This window comes from Heterodontus francisci, chromosome 32 (genome assembly GCF_036365525.1).
Source record: "Heterodontus francisci isolate sHetFra1 chromosome 32, sHetFra1.hap1, whole genome shotgun sequence".
In the NCBI taxonomy this organism is placed as follows: domain Eukaryota; kingdom Metazoa; phylum Chordata; class Chondrichthyes; order Heterodontiformes; family Heterodontidae; genus Heterodontus; species Heterodontus francisci.
This window is the reverse complement of record NC_090402.1, coordinates 8,961,220-8,984,915: the sequence shown is the minus strand read 5'-3', so window position 1 is coordinate 8,984,915 and position 23,696 is coordinate 8,961,220. Positions and strand designations below refer to the sequence as shown.

The 23,696-nt window shown below is 43.9% G+C and overlaps 1 protein-coding gene across 1 annotated transcript in view; it reads left to right on the top strand.

Moving 5' to 3' along the window:
• col27a1b (collagen, type XXVII, alpha 1b) overlaps positions 1-23,696 on the top strand; it is a 592,171-nt gene that overhangs the window by 459,814 nt on the left and 108,661 nt on the right. The window contains exons 32-36 of the mRNA XM_068012172.1: positions 6,501-6,554; positions 11,259-11,312; positions 13,508-13,561; positions 18,172-18,225; positions 20,269-20,322. Coding sequence (XP_067868273.1) covers positions 6,501-6,554; positions 11,259-11,312; positions 13,508-13,561; positions 18,172-18,225; positions 20,269-20,322 — 270 coding nt within the window. The remainder of the gene's footprint in view (positions 1-6,500; positions 6,555-11,258; positions 11,313-13,507; positions 13,562-18,171; positions 18,226-20,268; positions 20,323-23,696) is intronic.

Sequence of the window (23,696 nt, the reverse complement as noted above, 5' to 3'; positions counted from 1 at the left end):
GGAAGTGGTTTGGTACATTGGAATTTTATCCTTGTATCACCATTTTATATTGAAATGTTTTGCTTGGATCACAATTTGTGTAGGAGTTAATGAGAAGTGGTTTGGTAGACTGGAATTCTGTGCTTCAATCAAGGCTATATATTTAAATGTCCTGCTTGGATTAGCAATTCCATACAGTGGGAGTTATAGAATCATAAGAGCTACTCAGTGAGTTCCACTCCCCTGCCTTTTCCCTATAGACCTGCATATTTTTTCCCTTTGCATGCTTATCCAATTCCTTATTGAAAGCCACAATTGAAACTGCCACCACACTCTCAAGCAGTGCATTCCAGATCCTAACCACTCGCTACGTAAAAAAAGCTTTTCCTCCTGTCACCTCTGGTTCTTTGGCCAATCACCTTAAATCGGTGTCCTCTGGTTCTCGACCCTTCTGCCAATGGGAACAGTTTCTCTCTATCTACTTTGTCCAGGCCCCTCATAAAGTTTGAAATCTCCATCAAATCTCCTCTCAACCTTCTCTAAGGAGAACAGCCCCAGCTTCTCCAATACATATAACTGAAGATAACTGGAAGTTGTTTGGAGCACCAATGAGGACTATGCTTAAGGAAATGTGAATTAACCTGGAGTCATCTATAATACAGCTCCAACAAACTCCTGCTACCTAAACTTGTAAAAGAGGTTTTGTTTCTTTTCAAATTATTTTCCTTTTTCACTTTTCTTGAGGAATGACTTTTGTTGCTGTTGCTCCTTAAGATAAAGTCCCTACCAAACTTTTAGAAAAGGTCCTTTTCCACTCTATCTTTTGGATGAATGATTGCCTCTCTGAGTGTGATTGGTAAATCATGCCAAATCTGACAGGCGTTTTATTCCGCCTCCTGGTATCTGAACTTCTCATCCCAAATTCTTTTAGTTGCAACCTTCAAGAGTTATCGTCAGGAGGAGATTTTCACCTTTTCCCCCTCCCCCACTCTACCCACGCCCACCACATCCTGGGGTGAATTTCACTGCCTTGGCCAGTTTCATCAAGGAAAGGACTTTGATTGCCTCTGCCTGTAATGCAGTCCAAACCAAGCTTAGGACTTGTACATGTTAAAAATGAGGAGTAAAAGTTTTGTAGAATGAGTGTCCAACGAGGGTTATTGAAGCAAAAAATATAAATGGGTTCTATGTTTCTGGAAAGAGAAGATAGTAGTGGATATGGTGAAAAGGAGGGTAGGTGATCTCTGGATAAAAATGGACAAGTTGAATATAATGGATTTTTCTTATTCCTAAAAATTGTCATGTTCTAGTCAAACTTCTTTTGGGCCTCCTTATCTCGAGAGACAATGGATACGCGCCTGGAGGTGGTCAGTGGTTTGTGAAGCAGCGCCTGGAGTGGCTATAAAGGCCAATTCTGGAGTAACAGGCTCTTCCACAGGTGCTGCAGAGAAATTTGTTTGTTGGGGCTCTCCCCTTGCGCCTCTGTCTTTTTTCCTGCCAACTACTAAGTCTCTTCGACTCGCCACAATTTAGCCCTGTCTTTATGGCTGCCCGCCAGCTCTGGCGAATGCTGGCAACTGACTCCCACGACTTGTGATCAATGTCACACGATTTCATGTCGCGTTTGCAGACGTCTTTATAACGGAGACATGGACGGCCGGTGGGTCTGATACCAGTGGCGAGCTCGCTGTACAATGTGTCTTTGGGGATCCTGCCATCTTCCATGCGGCTCACATGGCCAAGCCATCTCAAGCGCCGCTGACTCAGTAGTGTGTATAAGCTGGGGATGTTGGCCGCTTCAAGGACTTCTGTGTTGGAGATATAGTCCTGCCACCTGATGCCAAGTATTCTCCGAAGGCAGCGAAGATGGAATGAATTGAGACGTCGCTCTTGGCTGGCATACGTTGTCCAGGCCTCGCTGCCGTAGAGCAAGGTACTGAGGACACAGGCCTGATACACTCGGACTTTTGTGTTCCGTGTCAGTGCGCCATTTTCCCACACTCTCTTGGCCAGTCTGAACATAGCAGTGGAAGCCTTACCCATGCGCTTGTTGATTTCTGCATCTAGAGACAGGTTACTGGTGATAGTTGAGCCTAGGTAGGTGAACTCTTGAACCACTTCCAGAGCGTGGTCGCCAATATTGATGGATGGAGCATTTCTGACATCCTGCCCCATGATGTTCGTTTTCTTGAGGCTGATGGTTAGGCCAAATTCATTGCAGGCAGACGCAAACCTGTCGATGAGACTCTGCAGGCATTCTTCAGTGTGAGATGTTAAAGCAGCATCGTCAGCAAAGAGGAGTTCTCTGATGAGGACTTTCCGTACTTTGGACTTCGCTCTTAGACGGGCAAGGTTGAACAACCTGCCCCCTGATCTTGTGTGGAGGAAAATTCCTTCTTCAGAGGATTTGAACGCATGTGAAAGCAGCAGGGAGAAGAAAATCCCAAAAAGTGTGGGTGCGAGAACACAGCCCTGTTTCACACCACTCAGGATGGTAAGGGCTCTTTCCTATCTGCAGCAATGTATTCACAGTGCAGCAATGTATTCACAGTGTAGCACCAACTCCACTGAAATGGCTCTAATCACAAGATCAGCACAAATGAATCAGGCCATTAGATCCAAGTTCATTTATCCAGAGTGAAAATGTCACATTCCCCATCACATCCTCTAACTGTCTCTTAACAGACCCTAATGTTTTCACTTCCCCCACCTTACCTGGAAGACCATTCTAAATGCTGATCAATACCATTTAATAAATAGTGTAATTCTAATCTACAACCCTTTCGGTCACCTCCTTTCAAGTTCTGAAAATCCCCAGATTCTCGAATCGTCCCTCGTAACGCAATTCTTTGCTGCTGGAGATCAGACTTCACAGAATCACAGAATTGTTACAGTGCAGAAGGAGGCCATTCGGCCCATCGTGTCCACACTGGTTCTCTGTGTCTTATTTCTGCACAGTCTTCGTACTTTGAAAGTTTCCCTTATGTCTTGGTGACCAGAACTCAACATAGTACTGAAGAGGAGGCCTGGCCAGGACACTGTACAGTTTTAACTTAGCAATTTTCGGATTTAAACTAAATTGACCTAGCTATCTAACATTCTGATTACTTTATCATTGCTGCTGCACAGTAATTTGGCACTTTAAGTGCTAATCTATCATCACCCCTGATGCCTTTCCACTTTAGCCATTATTACACCAACCGCAGCTTACCTTTGACATCTATGTTTTCTCCATGGTGTAGTCTGCATTGAATTTTATCTGGCACTAAGTTGTCCAGTTCCAGATTTTAGCTAATTCTTTTTTGTAGATCCTTTCCACTGACTTATGTCTGCCTTAATTCAACATTGTCTGAAAATTTAACTGGTAGGGTTTCTGAATCTCGGGTCTCTTCATCTGTTGCTTCCTTAACATTTTCCCTAACAAGTGCCTGAAACTTACTTTCCTTGTCAATTTCTTATCCACATCCTCATTTTACCTCATTCCTTTTGCTTTCAGTTTCAGTAGGGAATCTTTCATGAAGAGTTTTATTGAGAGCATTTTATAAATCTAAGTATACCACATTGTATGGTTTTCCACCGAAAACCCGCGATGTTGCTTTTTCAAGAAAGTCAAATTTTAGCACAGCAGTTTTCTCTTCCTCACAGTTTTTATGTCCAGCTACGGAATGTATTATCATTACCAATTAACAAGGCCATCAGATGGCTCGTAATAATGCAGCCTGGTGTTGTCGTATAAGTTGAATTCCCTTTTAAATTTCCTTCCTTTCTCCTTGTGAGGACAGTATCATCTCTGCTCAATACTTTTTCCTAACTGAGGGAGATCACCATATCCATTCTTCAGGTGGCACATTAAAATGAGGTCCATCTACCTATTCAGCTGAATGCAAAAGATCCTATCGTACTGTTCAAATAAGGGCTGGAAAGCCTGTTGCTATCCATTTAATAATCTTCCCTCAATCAACACCAAGCAAAACAAATTACCTGGACGTTCATCTCATTTACTGATTGTGAGGCCTTGGTTTGCATAAGTTGACAGAATAACTTCAAAATTAACTCGTCGTGAATTGCTTTCTCAATTGCTCAGATAATGAAGCAGTCCATGCCCATACGCAGCTCAACCTGCCAACATCCAGGCTTGAGCTGCCATACAATTGGCAGACAATGAGCATCTCCAGCCAGAGAAAGACTAAACAACCCCTCGACTTTCAGTGGCATTGCCATCATCGAGTGTTCACTGCCCTGCCACCACCATCATCATCCTGGGCATCATCACTGACCAGAAGCTAAACTACAGCAGCCACCTGAATGTCATAGCTACCAGAGCAGGTCAGAGGCTGGACATTGTGTGGCAGAAGGGCTCACCTTCTGATTTCCCAAAACCTCTCCACCACCGATAATGCAGAAGTCAGGGGTGTGATGAAATATGTTGCACTTACCTGGATGGATGAGGCTGCAGCAATACTCAGGAAGCTGCACACGATCCAGGGTAAAGCAATCTGCTTCACTGGCAACCCATCGACCACCTTAAACATTCACTGCCTCCTTCACTGGCACACCATGGCTGCCGTGTGCACTATCTACAAGATGTGCTGCATCAAGTTAACAAAGCTTCTTCAGCAGCACATCCCAAACCCATGGGCTTCACCACCTGGAAGGACAAGGGTAGCAGGGGCATGAGAACACTATCACCTCCAAGTTCCCATACAAGTTACACAGCAGCCTGGCTTGGACTTATATCGCTGTTCCTTCATCTTCGCTGTGTCGAAATCCTGGAATTCACTTCCTAGCAGCACTGTGGGAGTGCCTTCACCACATGGACTGCAGCAGTTGAGATGGCCCTCTACTAACATCACCCATATCCTGAGAATTAATAATAAAAACATAACATCCTAAGGATGTGATCAGGAGCTACATAAATGCAAATGTTTTACTTTTTAAATGCAGAAGCACAGTTTTTTTATGAATGAGAAATGATGGTATGTATATGTTTCACTTGAGTTAAGAACCCACTAATGACATTGCAGGAGCGCTAGTTTTGAAACAGCAATTTGAGGTTATCACTCCATTAGTGGGTCATTAATTGAAGGGACAAAAACAGCTCTTGTCCTTTTTTGTTTTGTAGGGAATCCATCTCTGTGCCTGTACCCCAATTCATTGCACCATCAGCTGCCCTGTCTTTCAGTCTGTCCTAAATATCATAGAATCATAGAGCAGGGAAGGAGGCCATTCAACCCATCGCACCTGTGCTGGCTCTTTGAAAGAGCTAACCAATTAGTCCCACTCCCCCTGCTCTTTCCCCATAGCCCCGCAGATATCTCCTTTTCATGTGTATATTCAGTTTCCCTTGGAAAGTCCCTATTGAATCTGCTTCCACTGCTATTATGCATTCCAGATCACAACAATTCACTGCGTAAAAGAATTTCTCCTCATATTCCCCCATAGATTTTTTGCCAATCATCTTAACTCCTCTGGTTACCAACCCTCATGCCAGTGGAAACGGTTTCTGACTATCTACCCGTACCAGTGGAAACGGTTTCTGACTATCTACTCGATTAAAGCCTCATCTAATTTTGAACATCTCCATCAAATCTCCCCTTAACCTTCTCTGCCCTCAGGAGAGCAATCCCAACTTCTCTAGAAGAAGTATACCGTTTCAAAGTTTGAAAAATAGGATCCACAGGTCAGATTGAAAAAGATGTTGTATTAGAAAAGAAAAATGATAAAATTAGAGTTAAAATAATGCAACTGGGAGAGAAAATCTCAGAGCGGGAGGCAAAGAGCAAAATATAGGAAGCAGAAGTAAATTGTTTACAATTATTATTCTTTTAGTATCAGTGTTAATATTAATGTGAGGATGCAAATACAGTTGTAAAGCTTTATTACTTTAAAAATGTTTGTTCCAATGTCACAGAGTGAAACCGGAAATCTAAAACTCAATAGTTTCCCTTTACCTGCCAGTCGCCTAACAGTTAAAAAAATAATTGTGGCTTATAGCTCTGTACATTGTAGTATGTTATTTATGCCTGCTTCTTGATATTATAAGAGCTATGCCAAAATTTCTTGTACCCTCTGCTGTTTTAATAATAAATGTTGTTTACTCTAACCCTTGGAAGTCAAATGTCCTATCCCTGGTCCATTTTAATCCTTTTTTTTTCTAAATTTAATGGTGTGTTAACCATTGGCTCTCGAGTTAGCAAGATCCTAATTTCCACAATTTGCCCAATCCCCTGCCATGCTGCTTAGGAGATGAAGATCCGCACGTATGGGGATTCTCATCATTGTTTATAAATTGCCACTGACAAATTCTGTAGGTGCCGCAGAAATCTGTTCATAACAAAGATGGAACAATCTACAACTTTCCTCCAAACCGCAGCGAGGCATGGAAACATGACAACGGAAACTGGAAAGTTTTCTTCGAATCCAAATGACAGATTAATATTACTTTGTCATGGTTTCGCTGTTTTAACTTGTTTACCCAACATTGGACTGTTGAGAATGCACTTAATCTACTGTTGTTGCAGGGTATACCAGGACCTTCGGGTCCGCCAGGAGCAAAAGGAGTCCCAGGAGAACCGGTAAGTACTTTTATAATTGCTTAATGGGACACTAGCTGCATGAAAAAGTATTTGATAGGGAGAGAGAAAAACCCACATTGTACCGAAAATCTACAGACAGGAAGCTTGGAGAAACTATACTGTAGCACCAGTGAGCAGGTTAGAGTTGTTCCATAGGCAAATGCATACTCCAAAACCTTTGGTTTACCAAAGATGTCTTAACTCTGCATTTGAACGTTTTCTTACAAGGGACTAAGCTTCAGGCAATTCAGGGATTGGGCAAAAGGTCATATGCAGGAAAATGATATGTGAAGCTTGATCGTTGATAATGTGCAGACATTTGGGATCGATATAGAATGTTGAGGTACGACAGCAGCAGCTGATTGTGCTCCTGCCATATACCCTGCAGATCTGATTGAAGAGCTGGTTACTCACAGTATTGCTTCGGTTGTAAGTCTTACGCATGACTGACAGTTGGCCTGTCTCCCTTATGCCATAGGAAGTGGATGTTGGCTTTAAGTTACATATCTAGTCTACTGGTCTGCATGACTTTGGACCATATTCAGTCCATGAGAGAAAGATAGGGTTTCTCTGCCTGTCAGAGAGCTGCAATATTGAATCACTGAGCTAATATCGACTTCACAGAACACAGAAATTTCAGATGGTGAAACAGAGCCAAGCTTGTTTAAGCATTTCCACTCTTTTGCCAGTTTTTCCAGTGCCTTCACGACTTGTTTTCCCCAGGACAGATCGGATTCTTAAGGTGCTAAATGTATGCCCTTATCCTTGCTTTTGTCTCAATTTCTCCTGCCAGTCACCTATCCTCCAATTTCCACCAACTCCATTTGGTTTAAAATTGAACTGCCCATATCTTGTCCTGCACTAAGTTCCACTTTCCCCTTACTCCTCACTCGCTGTCTGTCACCCAGCACATTAAATTTAAAATCCTTGTCCTTGTCTTCAGATTTCTCCATGGCATTGCTCCACCCTATTTCTGTGACCTTATATCTCTTCCCATACCCTTTAGCCAACTGACACTGGTCTTCTGTGCATCTCCCCACCTATGTCCCGCTATTAGTGGCCAAGCCTTCAGCCATGTCAGCTCCACTTTCTGGAACTCTCTGCTTATCACACTCTCTCTCTCTACTTCAATCTCCATCTTTCCTTGGCCATCCTTGGTCCACTCCTCTTCCTCATCTATTTGCTGACTTTGGCAACATCATCCGTACATATCCCATTGACATCCAGCATGGTTGCGCTATAACTTCCTCCAACTAAAAATGGGAAAACTGTAGCTATCTTCTCCATCCCTGACCCTGGCCATTGTCTGAGAGTACATCAGACAGTTGGTGACCTTGTTGTTCTATTTGACTCCAAGATCAGCTTCCGACCGTTTACGAAATGAGGTAAAACCTGTTTACACAGCACATTGTTAGGATCTTGAAATGCTCTGCCTGAGAGTGTGGTGGCGGCAGATTCAATCAAGGCCTTCAAAAGAGAATTGGATAATTATCTGTAGCGAAAAAATTTGCAGGGCTATGGGACAAAGGCCAGGGGAGTGGGACTAGGTGAGTTGTTCTTGCAGAACACCCACACGGACACAATGGGCTGAATGGCCTCCTTCTGTGTTAGAACCATTCTATGATTCTATATCCTCTCCATTGCAAGGACTGCCTACTTTTACCTCCGTAATATCGCTACCTCCATCCTCACTTCAGTCCATTTGTCACTGAAACCCTCATTCACGCCTTTGTTGTCTCCAGACATCATTACTCCAATTGTGACCTAGCCAGCCTCCCTTCCCCCACCTTCCATAGACTTCACTTCATCCAAAACTCTTCCGTCCATATTGTATCCTACACCAAGTCACACTCACTCATCATATCCATCGTCACTGACTAACATTGGCTCCTCTCACCATCGAATTGGAAATTCTCATCCGTTTGTTCAAATCCCTCAATAGCCTCATCCCTTCCAATCTCTGTAACCTCCTCGAGCCCTATAATGTCACCCACTCCATCCCACTCAACCCTTCCACACAATGAACATTCCTCTGAGTCTGGCTTCTTGTGCATCCCTCCTCTCTTTGTCATGCCTTCAACCACCTAGATTCCATTCTCTGGAAGACCCTTGCTAAGCCCCTCCACATCTTCATCTCCCATTCCTCATTTAAAATACTCCTTAAAACTCACCTCCTCGGCCAATCTTTTGGTCAGCACTCATAATCTTTTCTTCTTTGGCTTGGCATGCCTCTGTGAAGTGTCTGAGGATTTGTTTTAAAGACACTATTCAGTGCAAGTTGTTGTTATTGTTGACAACAGCCAAGCTTTTGGTCGCCTCTCCTAACTCATCTTCCATGGCTTCTTCTCTGTTTATCTACATTTTTCTCCCCCAATTAACTTTAAAGGCACTGTTGCCAAAATCCTGGGGTAGACATCATTATCAGTCTTTCTGGCCAGAGTTATTCATATGATATTCTCAGGACTGATGATGCAACATCCATACCCATTATCCACTTATTGACATAACTTTTCACCAAAGAAGCTGTTTAACAATTCTCCCTCATCCATTGAGCTATTGTACATGATGTTAGCATCCCCAAAATAAGGGTGTGGAATTCGTTCTTGTACTCTACCCAACAATGTTCTTCAACCCAACCTTACTCTCCTGCTACAACAGTTTGAACTTACCCACCTTCTCTATGACCATAGAGTCATTATGGCACAGATGGAGGCCATTCAACCCATCGAGTCCATGCCGGAAGCAAACGGCAGGCACAGGTGGGGATTGAACTTACAATCTTGGGTTCATGGGACTGATGCCTTACCACTTGGCCATTCTCCTAAAATTTTTTAAAGTGGCAACTCCAACAGTGCAGTATTCGCGGACAGCCATAAAGGCGGGGCTAAAGTGTGGCGAGTCGAAGAGACTTAGCAGTTGGCAGGAAAGAAGACAGAGGCGCAAGGGAAGAGCCAACTGTGTAACAGCCCCGACAATCAAATTTTTCTGCAGCACCTGTGGAAAGAGTCTGTCACTCTAGAATTGGCCTTTATAGCCACTCCAGGCGCTGCTCCACACACCACTGACCACCTCCAGGCGCTTACCCATTGTCTCTCGAGATAAGGAGGCCAAAGAAGAAGCACTGGAATGCCAGGCTAGATCTTTGCGCTGAAGTCCTGGAGTGGGGCTTGAACCCACAACCTTCAGCAGCAGGTGAAAGTGCTACCTGCTGAGCCACGGCCGACACCCAAATAACCACTCTGCATAAAATTGCCAGCTTAATGCTGTGGGCAGTTATCTCTGGAAGTTCATGCCCAGTTGAAACTGGTTGTAATAACTGTTGTCCCTTAAGTTAATTGAACTAACTCAGTTCATGCTAGCTCCGGGAAGTGGAACTGGAAAAATAGCTCTCCGCCCCACACGTCCGCTATACTGTCTCAGTACTGTACTGCACACCCAACAACCAGCATCGTGTGCTCACAGCACCACGTCATGCATTCCCTTCAATTCACCTTAGCTCTTGCCCTGCAGCCAAACAGCCTGAGGACTGAGCTGTGAACAAGCTGGAAATTCCTCCAGCTTAACACGAGCACTGAACAACTTCAGTGGAACGTTTGAAGATCATTTTCATGCCTTATTGACTGAAGAATCTATGACGCAATGTCTGAAAGCAAGTGAAATACTTAAGGGCTGGTGTCGTTCAGTGCAGTACATCCTCTCTCAATATGTACCAAGCTGTGTAGTGTGGTCATTGCAACCAAATGAACAATGCAAAAGGTGATCATTAAAAGTGAAATCCACTGGGCTGGATTTTAAGAGGTCGCCAGTGAGCTCCAAAAATGGCAGCCCGCCCACGCGAGCCGCACGCCAAAGAGTTTCCGCAATCTTAAGCATGGAGGCTCATTTAAATAGCTAGGGCTGTCCCTCCCCAGCAATGGTGTCAACTGCCTGTGCACAGGCACTGGAGCCATTTTTAAAGCCCTGTCAGCATATTTAAATTTTTATAGAAATATTCCCCCCCTTCAAAACTAAATGAATATATTTCATATGGCCCTTTCCCACCCCCCCCCCCCCAATAATAATTACAATAAATATTTGTCCTCCCCCCTCCCCCAACCAAAACATTACCTCTTGCATCTGAACTTCACCCCCCCCCCCCCCCCCCACCGCCCCCAAACTGCACAACCCTTCCCTCTATCCCCTGCACCCATTACATGGATTTGACACCTTTCCCCACCACCCCAAACTGATCAACTTACCTCCTCCCCGGCTCCTCATCAGTGTCACACCTCATTTCCCTGGACGGGGGTCCGAAGGGGCGGGAGTGATCTCAGGTAAGTGTACTTAAATGTATTAATTTTATTGATTTGAATATGTTAATTGTGGTCCTGTTGCCCAGTGGTGGGGGGCTCACCACAGAGCCTGGCAGCCACCGGGGAGGAGCGGGCTTGGCCGTGCCGGCGTCGAGGTCCATGGCGGGCCTCATCCGGAGACTTCTTCGGCCTCCCAGCCCCACCCCTGCTACAGATCACGGCACGAGGGCTTCTTAAAATCCAGCCCCCTCTGCGGGCTCGCTTTAGTAATGGATGCCTGCCATTGCACACTGGTCGATAATTTGTACCTGAACATTTATCATCAGCAAATACTATTCAATTTTAAATTCTTCATAAGCAGACAAAAGCTTAAATTGTGAAAATATTGAAACTCCTTTATTTACTTTTCCAGGGACCATCCGGGCCAGAGGGTATAATTGGGATGCTGGGGGAGATGGGACTAAAGGTAAAATGAACAAAACTGTTTTTAAACCTTTTCTGAAGTATGTGACAATGTGGGGAAATAGAATATCAGGACAATGCAATACATATCTGCAGTGTGAGTTCGATGAAGTATTATTCCCTTTGTACTGCCTGAACAGTATGTGATAAACCTACCTCCAGATTAGCACCCGGACTATATCAATGTAGCATTCCTGTTGCCCACTTTGTCTTGCTTCTCAGACTGAGTTTGCTCACTTAAGTATCACATTACAGGCAGTTTGTGCTTTCGACTGAAGTCCACAAACATTCACTCCCTCCATCACCAACGCACAGTGGCAGCAGTGTGTACCATCTACAAGATGCACTGCAGCAACGCACCAAGGCTCCTTTGACAGCACCTTCCAAACCCACAACCTCTACCAACTCGAAGGACAAGGGCAGCAAATGCATGGGAACACCACCACCTGCAAGTTCCCTTCCAAGTCACACACCATCCTGACTTGGAACTATATCGCCGTTCCTTCACTGTCGCTGGGTCAAAATCCTGGAACTCCCTTCCTAACAGCACTGTGGGTGTACCTACCCCAAATGGACTGCAGCGGTTCACCATCACCTTCTCAAGGGCAATTAGGGATGGGCAATAAATGCTGGCCTAGTCAGCGATGCTCACATCCCATGAATGAATTTGAAAAAAAGAACTAGCTTGCAACTGCCCAAAATAATTTAACTTTAGATTTTGGGCATTTACCTGGTGGGTCATCACTTTTGTGCAGGTCCCAGACACAAAGTGACAGTATCTGAAGAGCTGTGTCACATAGTGGGAGACTTGCAGAGTTGGGTGTCAGTAGGGTGTACTCATGGCATCCGCCCAACGTGGTGGTCCAGAGGCTGCAAGTATTTTCAGTCCCGTTAACATTTTCTCAGCGAGTTGACGAAGCCAAACAGGCTTGGGAAGAAAATCAGCCAGCTGCTCTACGCAAGTGCGGCATGTTGGGAGGGCGAGCGTATCTCCAGAGCAGGGTCTGGAGAAAACCAGCCAGTAGTAGGCCGAAATCTTCTGGCCCCATAAAAAACCTAAAACAGAAAATAACTTAACTTTCAGGAGAGCCCTCCAGCAGTCCCTTTACAGATGTGTCTGTTAGGCTTCTCAATGCCTGGAGTAGCTGTGGCTGGCATGAGCCGCACATACTTTGGCCATTTCTCCTTGAAAGGTATAATTAGGGTCCCACAAAATAAATTTAAATAAGGAAAGGACTTGCATTTCTATAGCGCCTTTCACAACCTCAGAACATCCCAAAGCGCTTTACAACCAATCAAGTATTTGTGAAGTGTAGTCACTGTTGGTAATGTAGGAAACGTGGCAGCCAATTTGCACACAGCAAGCTCCCACAAACAGCAATGTGATAAAAGCCAGATAATCTGTTTAGATGAAGGATAAATATTGGCCAGGACACCAGGGAGAACCCCCCCTGCTCTTCTTCAAATTGGATATTTTACATCCACCTGAGAGAGCAGACAGGGCCTCAGTTTAATATCTCATCCACAAGACGGCACCTCCAACAGAGCAGTGCTCTCTCAGTACTGCACTGGAGCGTATGTCTATTTTATGTGCCAATGTCCCCGATGGAGGACTGGAACCCACAAGCTCATGACTCCGCTGGGAGAGTGTTACTCACTAAGCCACAGTATAGTGTCCTGAATTGAACATCTAAGCAGCACTGTGCCTGTGTTTGGCAGGAGTGCGAGGGGCCAATTTATAGGCCTGCCTGGAAGTTGATTCAGAGGGGCAAATGTATGCACAAGGTTGCCAACAGACCGTAGGTCACTCATGGTCAAGGAAGGAAACTGAGTTTTAAGGTTTACCCTATAATCTCTACAAACCCTTATTCCCAAAACACAACAGTAATACCTGATTCACTGAATAAAGGACAAGACCTCTGCTAAGGTTCTCAGTAGAAATGCGATTGAAGAGATGGTGCACACCCTCTGCACACTGTTAGTAGTAAGCAGGGCAGAGGACAATGTGTTTTACCACGTTGCACTGACTCGTTCCAACCTTGGCTCCAGATATGGCAGTCTTTCGATATTAGTCTCTCTCAGTTGCTCTTCCGAACACCAAACTGAGTCTGGTTGCCACAGCTTCCATTTACATTCCTGTCATAATATTGGAGATTTTTGCTGAAGGCTGTTCCTAATTTTTTTGTTTCTATTTTTCAGGGGATTCCTGGTCCTCTTGGTGAGCCTGGACTCCCAGGTGAAACAGGCGCGAAGGTATGACTTTTTAATCATTCCTGACTGATTTTCTATGGATAATGGGGACTTTTGTTTTGTAGCCTGGCTCTCTCATTACAACCCAGTCCAACTGGGCAGTCAGACAGAATAAGCCAGAGTTTGTACAGCAAGCTTTATTCTTGCTGCAGAAGAGAAGGCGGGCAGCTCTTTCTCACAGTAACCTTCTGTGCACTGAGTTTTCTTTGCAACTACTAAATTATGCACCTGTTTTCTATCAGATAACATCCTTGAAATGGATTTTCAGGAAGTGTCTAGTTCTGAATGATACAAAGCAGAATTATAGAAATATAGAGAGTGCCCACTTCAGCAGGAATACAGTGCAAGCAGCAGTTTTCGGGCAGGCAGAATTTTCCAGTTCTAAAATTTCTGTTTCCACAGCCCGAATGCTAGCTGCCAGTAAAGTTTACATTGTGCCAGATGTGAAATCTGCAGCAAGCGGAAACTTCTGCACAACTATTATCAAATATACTTTTAATGTATGCTTGTAACAAATTTATTCATGATGGCTGTGGTCAGTGATGCAAGACTTCAGTTGCAAGCGAACCTTGTTTAAAAGCTTTTCATTCTCCTTTTTGTTCTGCACTCTTCAAAGGAGCAGTGAGTTAATTTTGCAGCCTTGGCATAACATGGGAATTTAGAAGCAGCAGGAGGTCATTCAGCCCATTGAGCTTGTTCTAGATGAACTAGATTATGGTTTACCTGTGCCCCAACTCCATTTACCATCTTTTGTTCCATATTACTTGATAGCCTTGCCTAATAAAAATCTATCAATCTCAGTCTTGAAAATTTCAATTAATCCACAACCTTTTGGAGAACTAATTCCAGACTTTGTAATAAAGTGCTTCCTAATTTTGCTTCTAAATGACCTGGCCCTGGTTTTAAAAATATACCCTCTTGTACAGGATTCTCCCAGCAGAGGAAATAGCTTATTGGATCTAATCTAACAAGTCTCTTTTATCATTTTAAACACCTTGATTAGATGATGCACAACTTTCTGAACTCATGGGATTACTAGCCAACTTTATTCAACCTGACGTCATAATTTAGCCTTTTAAACCCTGGTACAATTCTGATGAATCTGCACTCTACCCTTTCCAAAGCCAATATATATTTCCTGAGGTGCAGTGCCCAAAACTGAACACACAATTTCAGATGCGGTCCTACCAAGACTGTACAACTGAAGCATTACTTCCTCACTTTTAAATTCCAGCACCCTTGAGATAATGGGCAACATTCCATAAGCCTTGTTCATTACTTTTTGTACCTGCGCAAGGCTTGAGTGATTTATATATACAGACATCTGAATCCCTTTGCTCCTTCAAAGCTCCTAGTCTCTCGCTGTTAAGAAAATATTCCAATTTGTCTCAGATCCATGTGAATGACCTTATACTTCCCCACATTGAACTCAACCTGCCATAGTTGAGCCTATTTATTTATACTGTCCATGTCCCTTTGTAACTTCACCTGCCATTCACAGAACTTACTGCACCTCCTAACTTAGTGTTATGTGCAAACATGGATATACATCTCTCTATTCCTTCATCAAAGTCATTAATATGTACAATGGAAAGCTGAGGCACCAGTACAGATCCTTAAGGAGTACACAACTTGTTACATTCTGCAAATCAGAGAACGACCCTCTTTATCTGTACTCCCTGTCTTTTAACAACAAATTATTTATTTATTTATTTTTACTTATAGATACAGCACTGAAACAGGCCCTTTGGCCCACCGAGTCTGTGCCGACCATCAACCACCCATTCATACTAATCCTATATTCCTACCATATCCCCACCTGTCCCTATATTCCCCTACTACCTACCTATACTAGGGTTAATTTATAATGGCCAATTTACCTATCAACCTGCAAGTCTTTGGTGGTTACTGATAAATGTCACAATTTACCACACTCTTATTTTTGCTAACAATCTCTTCTGTGCAAAACCTTGCCAAATGCCTTCTGGAAGTACATATAGACAACATCCACCATGCCAGCAAACCTGTATTCATTTGGAATAATGAAAAGAGTTTGAATCTTAACTAGATTGAAGTTTTTTTTCCTGAGACGTTCAAGGAGGTAATGTGGCCATTTTGGGAAATTAACTTTCATTCCTCAATCTGAAAGAGCCAAGCAGTATCATTTCAATTATGAATCACATAAATGGATCAGTTTGACTGATGCCATTGCATTATTTGCTTTCGAGGAAAACACAAAAGCTTTTGTAAAATTTATAGGGATGTTGGTATCCATTTAAGGTCCCCGATATCCAAAAATAAACACAGTTCTGTCAGCAAACTGAAGCTATGTTGGAAGAGACCCTAGTTACTGTCTACTTCATTTGTTGAAAACTGTGAGGACACATGAGCGTAATGCTGTCCGTGGCTATGTACATTATGTTTGCAATATCTATGGATTGGAGCTTACACAAAGTTGCATTAAAAGCTAAGTTGCAATTGAAATATTTTGAAGCACAATGTAAATCCTGCTAGAAATTATAATCGTTTTTGTGCTGATGAAGTTATGACCCCCAAATTACTGACATTCTGACTTAAGTAGCTCTGAATGGATGGACCAGCTGACATTTTCTTGTCCGTCTATTTCATTTGCTCGTGTATATAATGTCAAATGGATTTTTATTTTTAAATAATATCTTAATTTCGGGGCAAATTTTCAATTGAGTGTGTATACTTTAAAGCTGATGTACTCCAAACTTAAATCCATTCCAAGTCATTCTGGACATGAGGTTACAAGTAGCAAAAAGAAACATTTGCAGCATTTTCACCTGACCTGCCTGCTATCCAATTCGAAATCAGCAGCAACAAAAATGCGCTCTCTTAAAATGATTCCTGTTTTCACATGCAAAGAGGCTTTTGTGAATTCCCGCCATGTCATAGCAGCAGGATGTCCTGCCTAAAAGGAAACCCTTGTCCTGCTGAAGGTATATCTTCTGGCAGATGAGCTTTGATCCAAATTGGCATAAAAGTCTGGGGAGAAGTTCAAACGCAGTGTTCCATCCAGTTCCTTCATCCCATACGTTTGATTGGGATTTGAACCCAGAGATGAAAATTGTCTCGCTACACTGTTCCGCCCTGATCTTGACCAGTATCTAATGAGCAGGAGTAGACCATGCAGCCGCTCGAGCCTGCTCTGCCATTCAGTACGATCAAGGCTGACCTTCTGCCTCAACCTCACTTTTCTGACTTCTCTCCATATCCCTTGATTCCCTGAGAGATCAAATATCTGTCTATCACAGCCTTGAATATACTCAACAACGGAGCATTCACAACGAATTCCGAAGATTCACCCGTTGAGTGAAGAAATTTCTCCTCCTGCTCAGTCCTAAATGATCGGCCCCTTATCCTGAGACTGTGCCCCCCCACATTCTGGATTCCCCAGCCCGGGGAAACAACCTCTCAGTGTCTACCCTGTCAAGCCCCTTCTGAATCTTGTAAGTTTTGATGAGATCGCTGTGCTAGAGAATAGCACTGTTAGCAGCATGGGGCATCTGCATTATCAAGGGGAAGATCACAGATACAAACATGCTTCCAATCACTTCTATGCTGTTAACATCAGTGACTCTAATATACTAAGATCAGTTGGTGTTAGCGACTTGTGATTTCCCACAAATCAGTCGGAACATGGATTTAAACTTTATAGGCTGGATTTAGTTCTCTCCCAAGCATCGGGTTCCGTGGGGGGGGGGAGAGCCTGAAGATGGCTCCGGATGAGGCCCGCCATAGACCTCGACGCCGGCAGGGCCCGGCCTGATCCTCCCGGCAGCGGTGAGGCACCGTGGTGGCTTTCCCGCTGCTGGGCGATGGGACCACAATTTTAATATGCAAATCAATTAAAATAATCAATTTAAATAAACTCCTTCGCCTCCTGATTGCCCGCCGTGATCTTCGGCCTTGGCGCTGGCATTCCCACTCCTTCGGATTCGCATCTGGGGAAACAAGGCACCACACTAGTGGGGGTGGGGGTGGAGGTATGTTTATCAGTGTGGGGGGAGGTGGGGGGAAACCTGCGTTGAACCTTTTACAGAAAAATACGTTATTTTAACTTTTTTCTTTGTCATACAGAGGTTGCTTTGATGTTTTTCAAATGGTAAACTTGGAATCTGTTGGACGTTTGTTAAAGAATTTACCATATTACAGAGCACAACCTTTTAATAGTGAGGCTATCACCTGCAGGCAAGAATCATAATGTTATTATGGCACAGAAGGAGGCCATTCGGCCCATCAAGTCCACGCTGGCTCCCTGCAGAGCAATGCATCGCCTTCAAGAAGATTCTATAAACAATGTATTTTCTCCCTGTTGCTCAAGATATCAGTGGAATATGTCAAAGATTAATATATAATCCAATACAAGATTTTTTTTTAAGTGCTGCTGGTACATTGATTAAAAACATTCTAACAAAAGCAATATTTTCCAGTACATTTTCCTATCAGCAACTCCTACATCCCTTGAGCAAATAAAAAAAAAAAAATCATGGCTTGTCTGAAATTGAATGATGGGAAGGTATTTGAGATGTGGGTTTTATGAATTAGTATTTTCACTTTGTAGTTTTCACATATGCTCTGATCTTCAGGGTGAAATTGGGCCGCCTGGATTCAGAGGTGAACAAGGACTCATGGGTCAAAGGGTAGGTGATTGATTATGTTACATTTCAGTGCAACCTTGTGCTCCCATTATAAAACAATATTCCAAAAACATTCCAGTGGAGTCTCATTCAGGAAGCCATTGGGAAAGAAAATCTCTTAACTCTTTTATTGTTCGGGTTATTGTACCACTTTGCCATGATCTGCGTTCCTGTTTGACGCTGAAACCTCAGGGTAAAGCCCTTAGAGTTTCACTTTAAAATCATTTTCCCTTTAATAAACTGGCTGAGAACATGATAGGGAAGAAATGCCAAGAAATATCAAAGTCGTCTTAGGCATGATTGGTCTATCCCGTTCTTGGGTAACTTCAACAAAGACATGGGGCAGATTTCATTGGGCCTCGCCAAGGTTGGCAATGGAGGCAGACTAGACCCAAAAATATTGGCACCAGCTGGCATGCTGGTTTCCTCACCCCAGCACTGGCCATTTTAAGGGAAGCGGGTTCATGGGCCCCCCACGAGGCGGGCAGCCAATTAGGCTCGATAAGAGCCTTGTTAAGGGCAGTTAAAGGAATTTTCCAGTTGGCCTCCAGTTTCCCGACACGACGGGACAGTTTAATGGCCACGTAGTGGCAGGCTTGGGGGCGGGGGCAGGGTTATAGGCAGATCTACAGACCTCCCTACCTGCCTGGGTGTGCGTGCAGCCAAAGGCTGCCCTGTGGAGGGATTAACCCCCTCCCCAACAGTGGTGGCTTGGCTGTTTTTTCCTAATTTTTGATTTGAATTTTTAGAAAGTTAGGTGAGAGGGCACCTCCATGTTGAAGCACCCTCTCAATTACTTACCCTTTACTGCAGCCCACTGCTCCTCTCAAGCTGGAAGGCCACTGGTTGACCCGCCAGCTTCAAGAGCCCGCCTGCTGCCCTTAATTGAACAGGGAACCTGCCTCCATGCCAATTAAGGAGGTGCCCCGGTCAAAATCCCAAAGAGGGACAGTTTCCTCCACCGCTAAACACCACACCAGATTTGAGACCCGGAAACAAACCCGACTCCTGTTTCCCAGCCCTAAAGTGAAAGTGAAAGCTCAGCCCAAGCATTGTTCCTACCCGACTCTTTTTTGGATCAAATAAGCTACTATTTTTTAAGACAACGAAAATAAATGGGTGGGGCAGGGCCCCCCACCCACCACAAAATCTCCAATTTGTTTTCAAAACTCCACAGAGGTTCTTCCACCAAGTCTTGCTGTATAATATGAAAACAAGTACTACCTCAGATAATCCAGCCAGAGTGTCTGGTTAACTGGTCAAATGCTGTAAATCTCGAGGATTGTAAATCAGTTATTTCTGTATCTCCCTCAGGATTCAGCTTTTCAGCTTTATGTTGGGCATCCAAGTTATTAACTTTTCAAAAATAGATTATTTTCCAATAAGTAAATAATGTTCTCTCTTTTTAACCTATCCCTGATCAACAGTCAACCTGCTCTATCCCACTTCATTTCCAAGACAGTCTACTCCTAGACTGCTTTGAAAGCAGTCAGGCACAAATCTCCATTCAAATAGCCTGCTCTTTCACATCAATCTTGGTCCATTGACCCCACGGCTCTAAATGTTTGTGCTGTCACACTCACTGGCACTGGTTGCCCCCAGTGATATTTAGTAGTGACAGCTGTATTATGTTTAGACAATTAGTTTGCCCAAACGGTCACACTGTGGCCCATAGAGCTGCCATGGAGTGTATATTTGCTTTATTCCAGGGTATCCGTTTTCTTGGAACTCATGTGAATTCCCAATTAGAACCTGATCAGGTCTTGGCCTTCATTGGCCAACAATTTAAGACTTTTCTTGGGACAGCCAAACTTTATGCCACTCTCCGTGCTGTAATTGCAGCATTTAGTTCCCAATATGGTCAATCTCAAAGCTTTAATTGCACCATTGAGTCTTAGGTGAGATAACTCACCGATATTGCACCGGGTTGTAAATTTAATTATACATGTGCATATATATCTATCTCTAAACTTACTTATCAGTACGTAATGACCAGCTGCAACTGATTCCTTCAAAAATCACTCATTACTTTTTTTCCCTCTCAAGGGTGAGCCAGGTCTGGTGGGTGATGATGGACCTGTTGGAATCGATGGGCTCAAGGTCAGTGGTGAATCTGCGTGGACTCTAATACTGTGGATGCTGACAGTCTGAATATGCATATATGGTTTAAAGAAACAAAGTGATTATCGACAACGCAGCCGGCAGCTGACGTCATCAGACTGCTCCTACTCTCTGCGCATGCACTGTATTCCGCATTGCCAGGACTAGTTGGCGCATGCGCACATTATGTCATCGTGTAACGCGTGCAGAGAGCCGGGGATGGGGGAAGAGGGGAGAGCGCGGCCGAAGACCTTGGTGGTGGCGCGGGTGCGCTCTCCTCCGCCCACCCGCCTCCTCGCTCGCACCCCCCCCCCCCGGGCCCGCCCGCTCGCTCCCACCCCCCCAGGCCCGCCCACTCGCTCCCCCACTGGCCCGCCCGCTCGCTCGCTCTCTCCCTCCTGCTATTGTGTGCTGCCATTGTGTTTAGGTTGCCTTCGTGTGATTATTTGAGCAGTGCCATCTTTAGTCCTGGCAGCTGCTGACGTCGCAGACTGTGACCTTTTAGTGGCACAGGCTGCATTTGCGCACGTTCCACTGCAGCGCCACCTAGTGGTAGTGTCGTCAGCAAACGCAGCCTTAAAGAAAATACAGCCATTAATTTGACTTCATTGTCCGAGTATATTTGAATTGAATAGATCCTGTGAAGACAAAAGTAAACTGAATGCAGACTATGTGAAGACTATTGTTTCTCCGAGTTGGTATTTTGAATATCTTTTCTCCCTACCCGGACTTGGGTGTATAGGCAATAATTTCAAAGTTTGCAGATGATACAAAACTCGGAAATGTAGTAAACAGTGAGATGGATAGTCATAGACTTCAGGAGGGCATAGACTGGTGAAATGGGCAAATACATGGTAGATGAAATTTAAATCAGAGAAGTTTAAAGTGATCTATTTTGGTAGGAAAAATGAGGAGAGGCTGAATGATACAATTTTAAAGGGGATGCAGGAACAGAGTGGGTGTATGTGTACACATCTTTGAAGGTGGCAGAACAAGTTGAGAAGCCTGTTAAAATAGCACATGGGATCCTTGACTTTATTAATAGAGGAATTGAGTACAAAAGCAAGGAAGTTGTGCGACAGGGAGATTTGCTAGTTCTGTTGGGGAGGGTTTAAACTAAATTGTCAGGGGGGATGGGAACCTGAGACGGAGCTCAGATTGGAGGGAAACAAAACTGGTAACTTGTCAGGGATGTGGGAACCAGGAGCAAGTATCAGAGAGGAATATCAAGGAGCACGGAATCCTTGGTGAGATAGATAACACGAGAGTAGGGTATAGTAAGTTATTAGGTGGTGTCAGAGTAAACGAGAAAGTAATAAAGTCTAAATCAGGGTTAATGTGCATGTATGTGAATGCAGGAAGTGTGGTTAATAAGACTGGCAAGGTACAGGCGCAGATTGTCATGTGGAGATGTGATGTTGTGGCTATAACAGAGACCTGGCTCAAAGAAGGGCAGGACTGGGTGTTAAATATACCTGGATACAAGGTGCTTAGGAAAGGGAAAAAAAGGGGGAGGGATGGCGGTATTGATTAAGGAGAGCATTGCAGTGCTGAAGAAAAAGGATGTCCCAGAGGGGTTGAGGACGGAATCAATTTGGCTAGAGCTAAGGAACAATAAAGGTGCAGTTACATTGCTCGGTGTTGTCTATAGGCCACCAGCTAGTGGGAAGGACATGGAGGAATAAATTTGCAAGGAAATTACAGAGAGGTGCAAAAATTATAGGGTAGTTATAATGGGTGACTTTAATTATCCAAACATACACTAGGATAATAGTAGTGTAAAGGGCAGTGAGGGGCAAGAGTTCCTGGTGTGTGCTCAGGAAAAATTTCTACAACAGTATGTTGCTAGTCCAACGAGAAAGGAGACACTGCTAGAACTGGTTCCTGGGAATGAGGTGGGCCAAGTGGATCAAGTGTCAGTAGGAGAGCATTTAGGGGATAGTGATCGTTGTATCATAAGGTTTAGGCTGACTATGGAAAAGGATAAAGAGCAATCCAGGGTAAGAATAATTAACTGGGGGAAAACCAACTTCAATGGGGTAAAAATGGAGCTGGGGCGAATAAAGTGGAGTCAAAAGCTGTCAGGAAAACCAGTAGATGAACAATGGGCTACCTTCAAAGAAGAGATAGTTCGGGCACAGTTAGGGTATGTTCCCTTGAAGGAGAAAAGTAGGGTAGACAAATCCAGAGCTCCCTGGATGACAAAAGAGGTAGAGATTAAGATAAAGAAGAAAAAGTGTGCTTATGACAGATGCCAGGTAGTAAATATATTGAGAACCAGCCTGAATATAGAAGGTCCAGAGGGGAAGTGAAAAAGCAAATAAGAGAAGCAAAGAGAGAGCATGAAAAGAAACTGGCAGCTAACATTAAAGGAAATTCCAAAATTTTCTAAAATTTTTCATATAAATAGTAAAAGGGTGGTATAGGGAGGAGTGGGGCCGATTAGGGACCAGAAAGAGGATTTACACATGGAGGCAGAGGGCATTGCTGAGGTAATAAATGAATACTTTACATCTGTCTTTACCAAGGAAGAAGGTGCAACCCAGGCAATGTTGAAAGAGGAGGTAAGTCAGACACTAGAGGGATTTAAAATTGATAAAGAGGAAGTATTTGATAGGCTGTCTGTATTTAAAGTGGATAAAACGCCAGGACCAGATGAGATGTGTGCAAGGATTCTGAGGGAAGTGAGGGTGGAAATCGCAGGCCCACTGGCCATAACTTTTCAGTCTTCTTTAGACTTGCGGGGTGGTGCCTGAGGACTGGAGAATTGCAAACATTACATGCTTGTTCAAAAAGGGTGTAAAGATAAGCCCAGCAACTACAGGCCAGTCAGTTTAACTTCAGTGTGGGAAAACGTCTAGAAAAAATAATTTGAGACAAAATCAATAGTCACACTGTCAAATGCGAGTAAATTAAAGAAAGCCAGCATGGATTCCTTAAGGGAAAATCATGTTTAACTAACCTGCTGGAGTTTCTTGAAGAGGTAACAGAGAGGGTTAATGAGGGCAATGCTGTTGATGTGGTGTACATGGACTTTCAAACGGCATTTGATACAGTGCCACACAACAGACCTGTGAGCAAACTTATAGCTCATGGAATAAAAGGGACGGTAGCAACATGGATATGAAATTGGCTAAGTGACAGGAAACAAAGAGTAGTGGTAATGGATGTTTTTCGGGCTGGAGGAAGGTTTGTAGTGAAGTTCTCCAGGGATTAGTGTTGGGACCCTTGCTTTTCCTGATTTATATTAAGACCTTGGTGTAAAGGGCACAATTTCAAAGTTTGCAGATGATGTGAAGCTTGGAGGCATTGTGAACTGTGAGGAGGATAGTGTAGAACTTCAAAAGGACATAGACAAGTTGGTGGAATGGGCA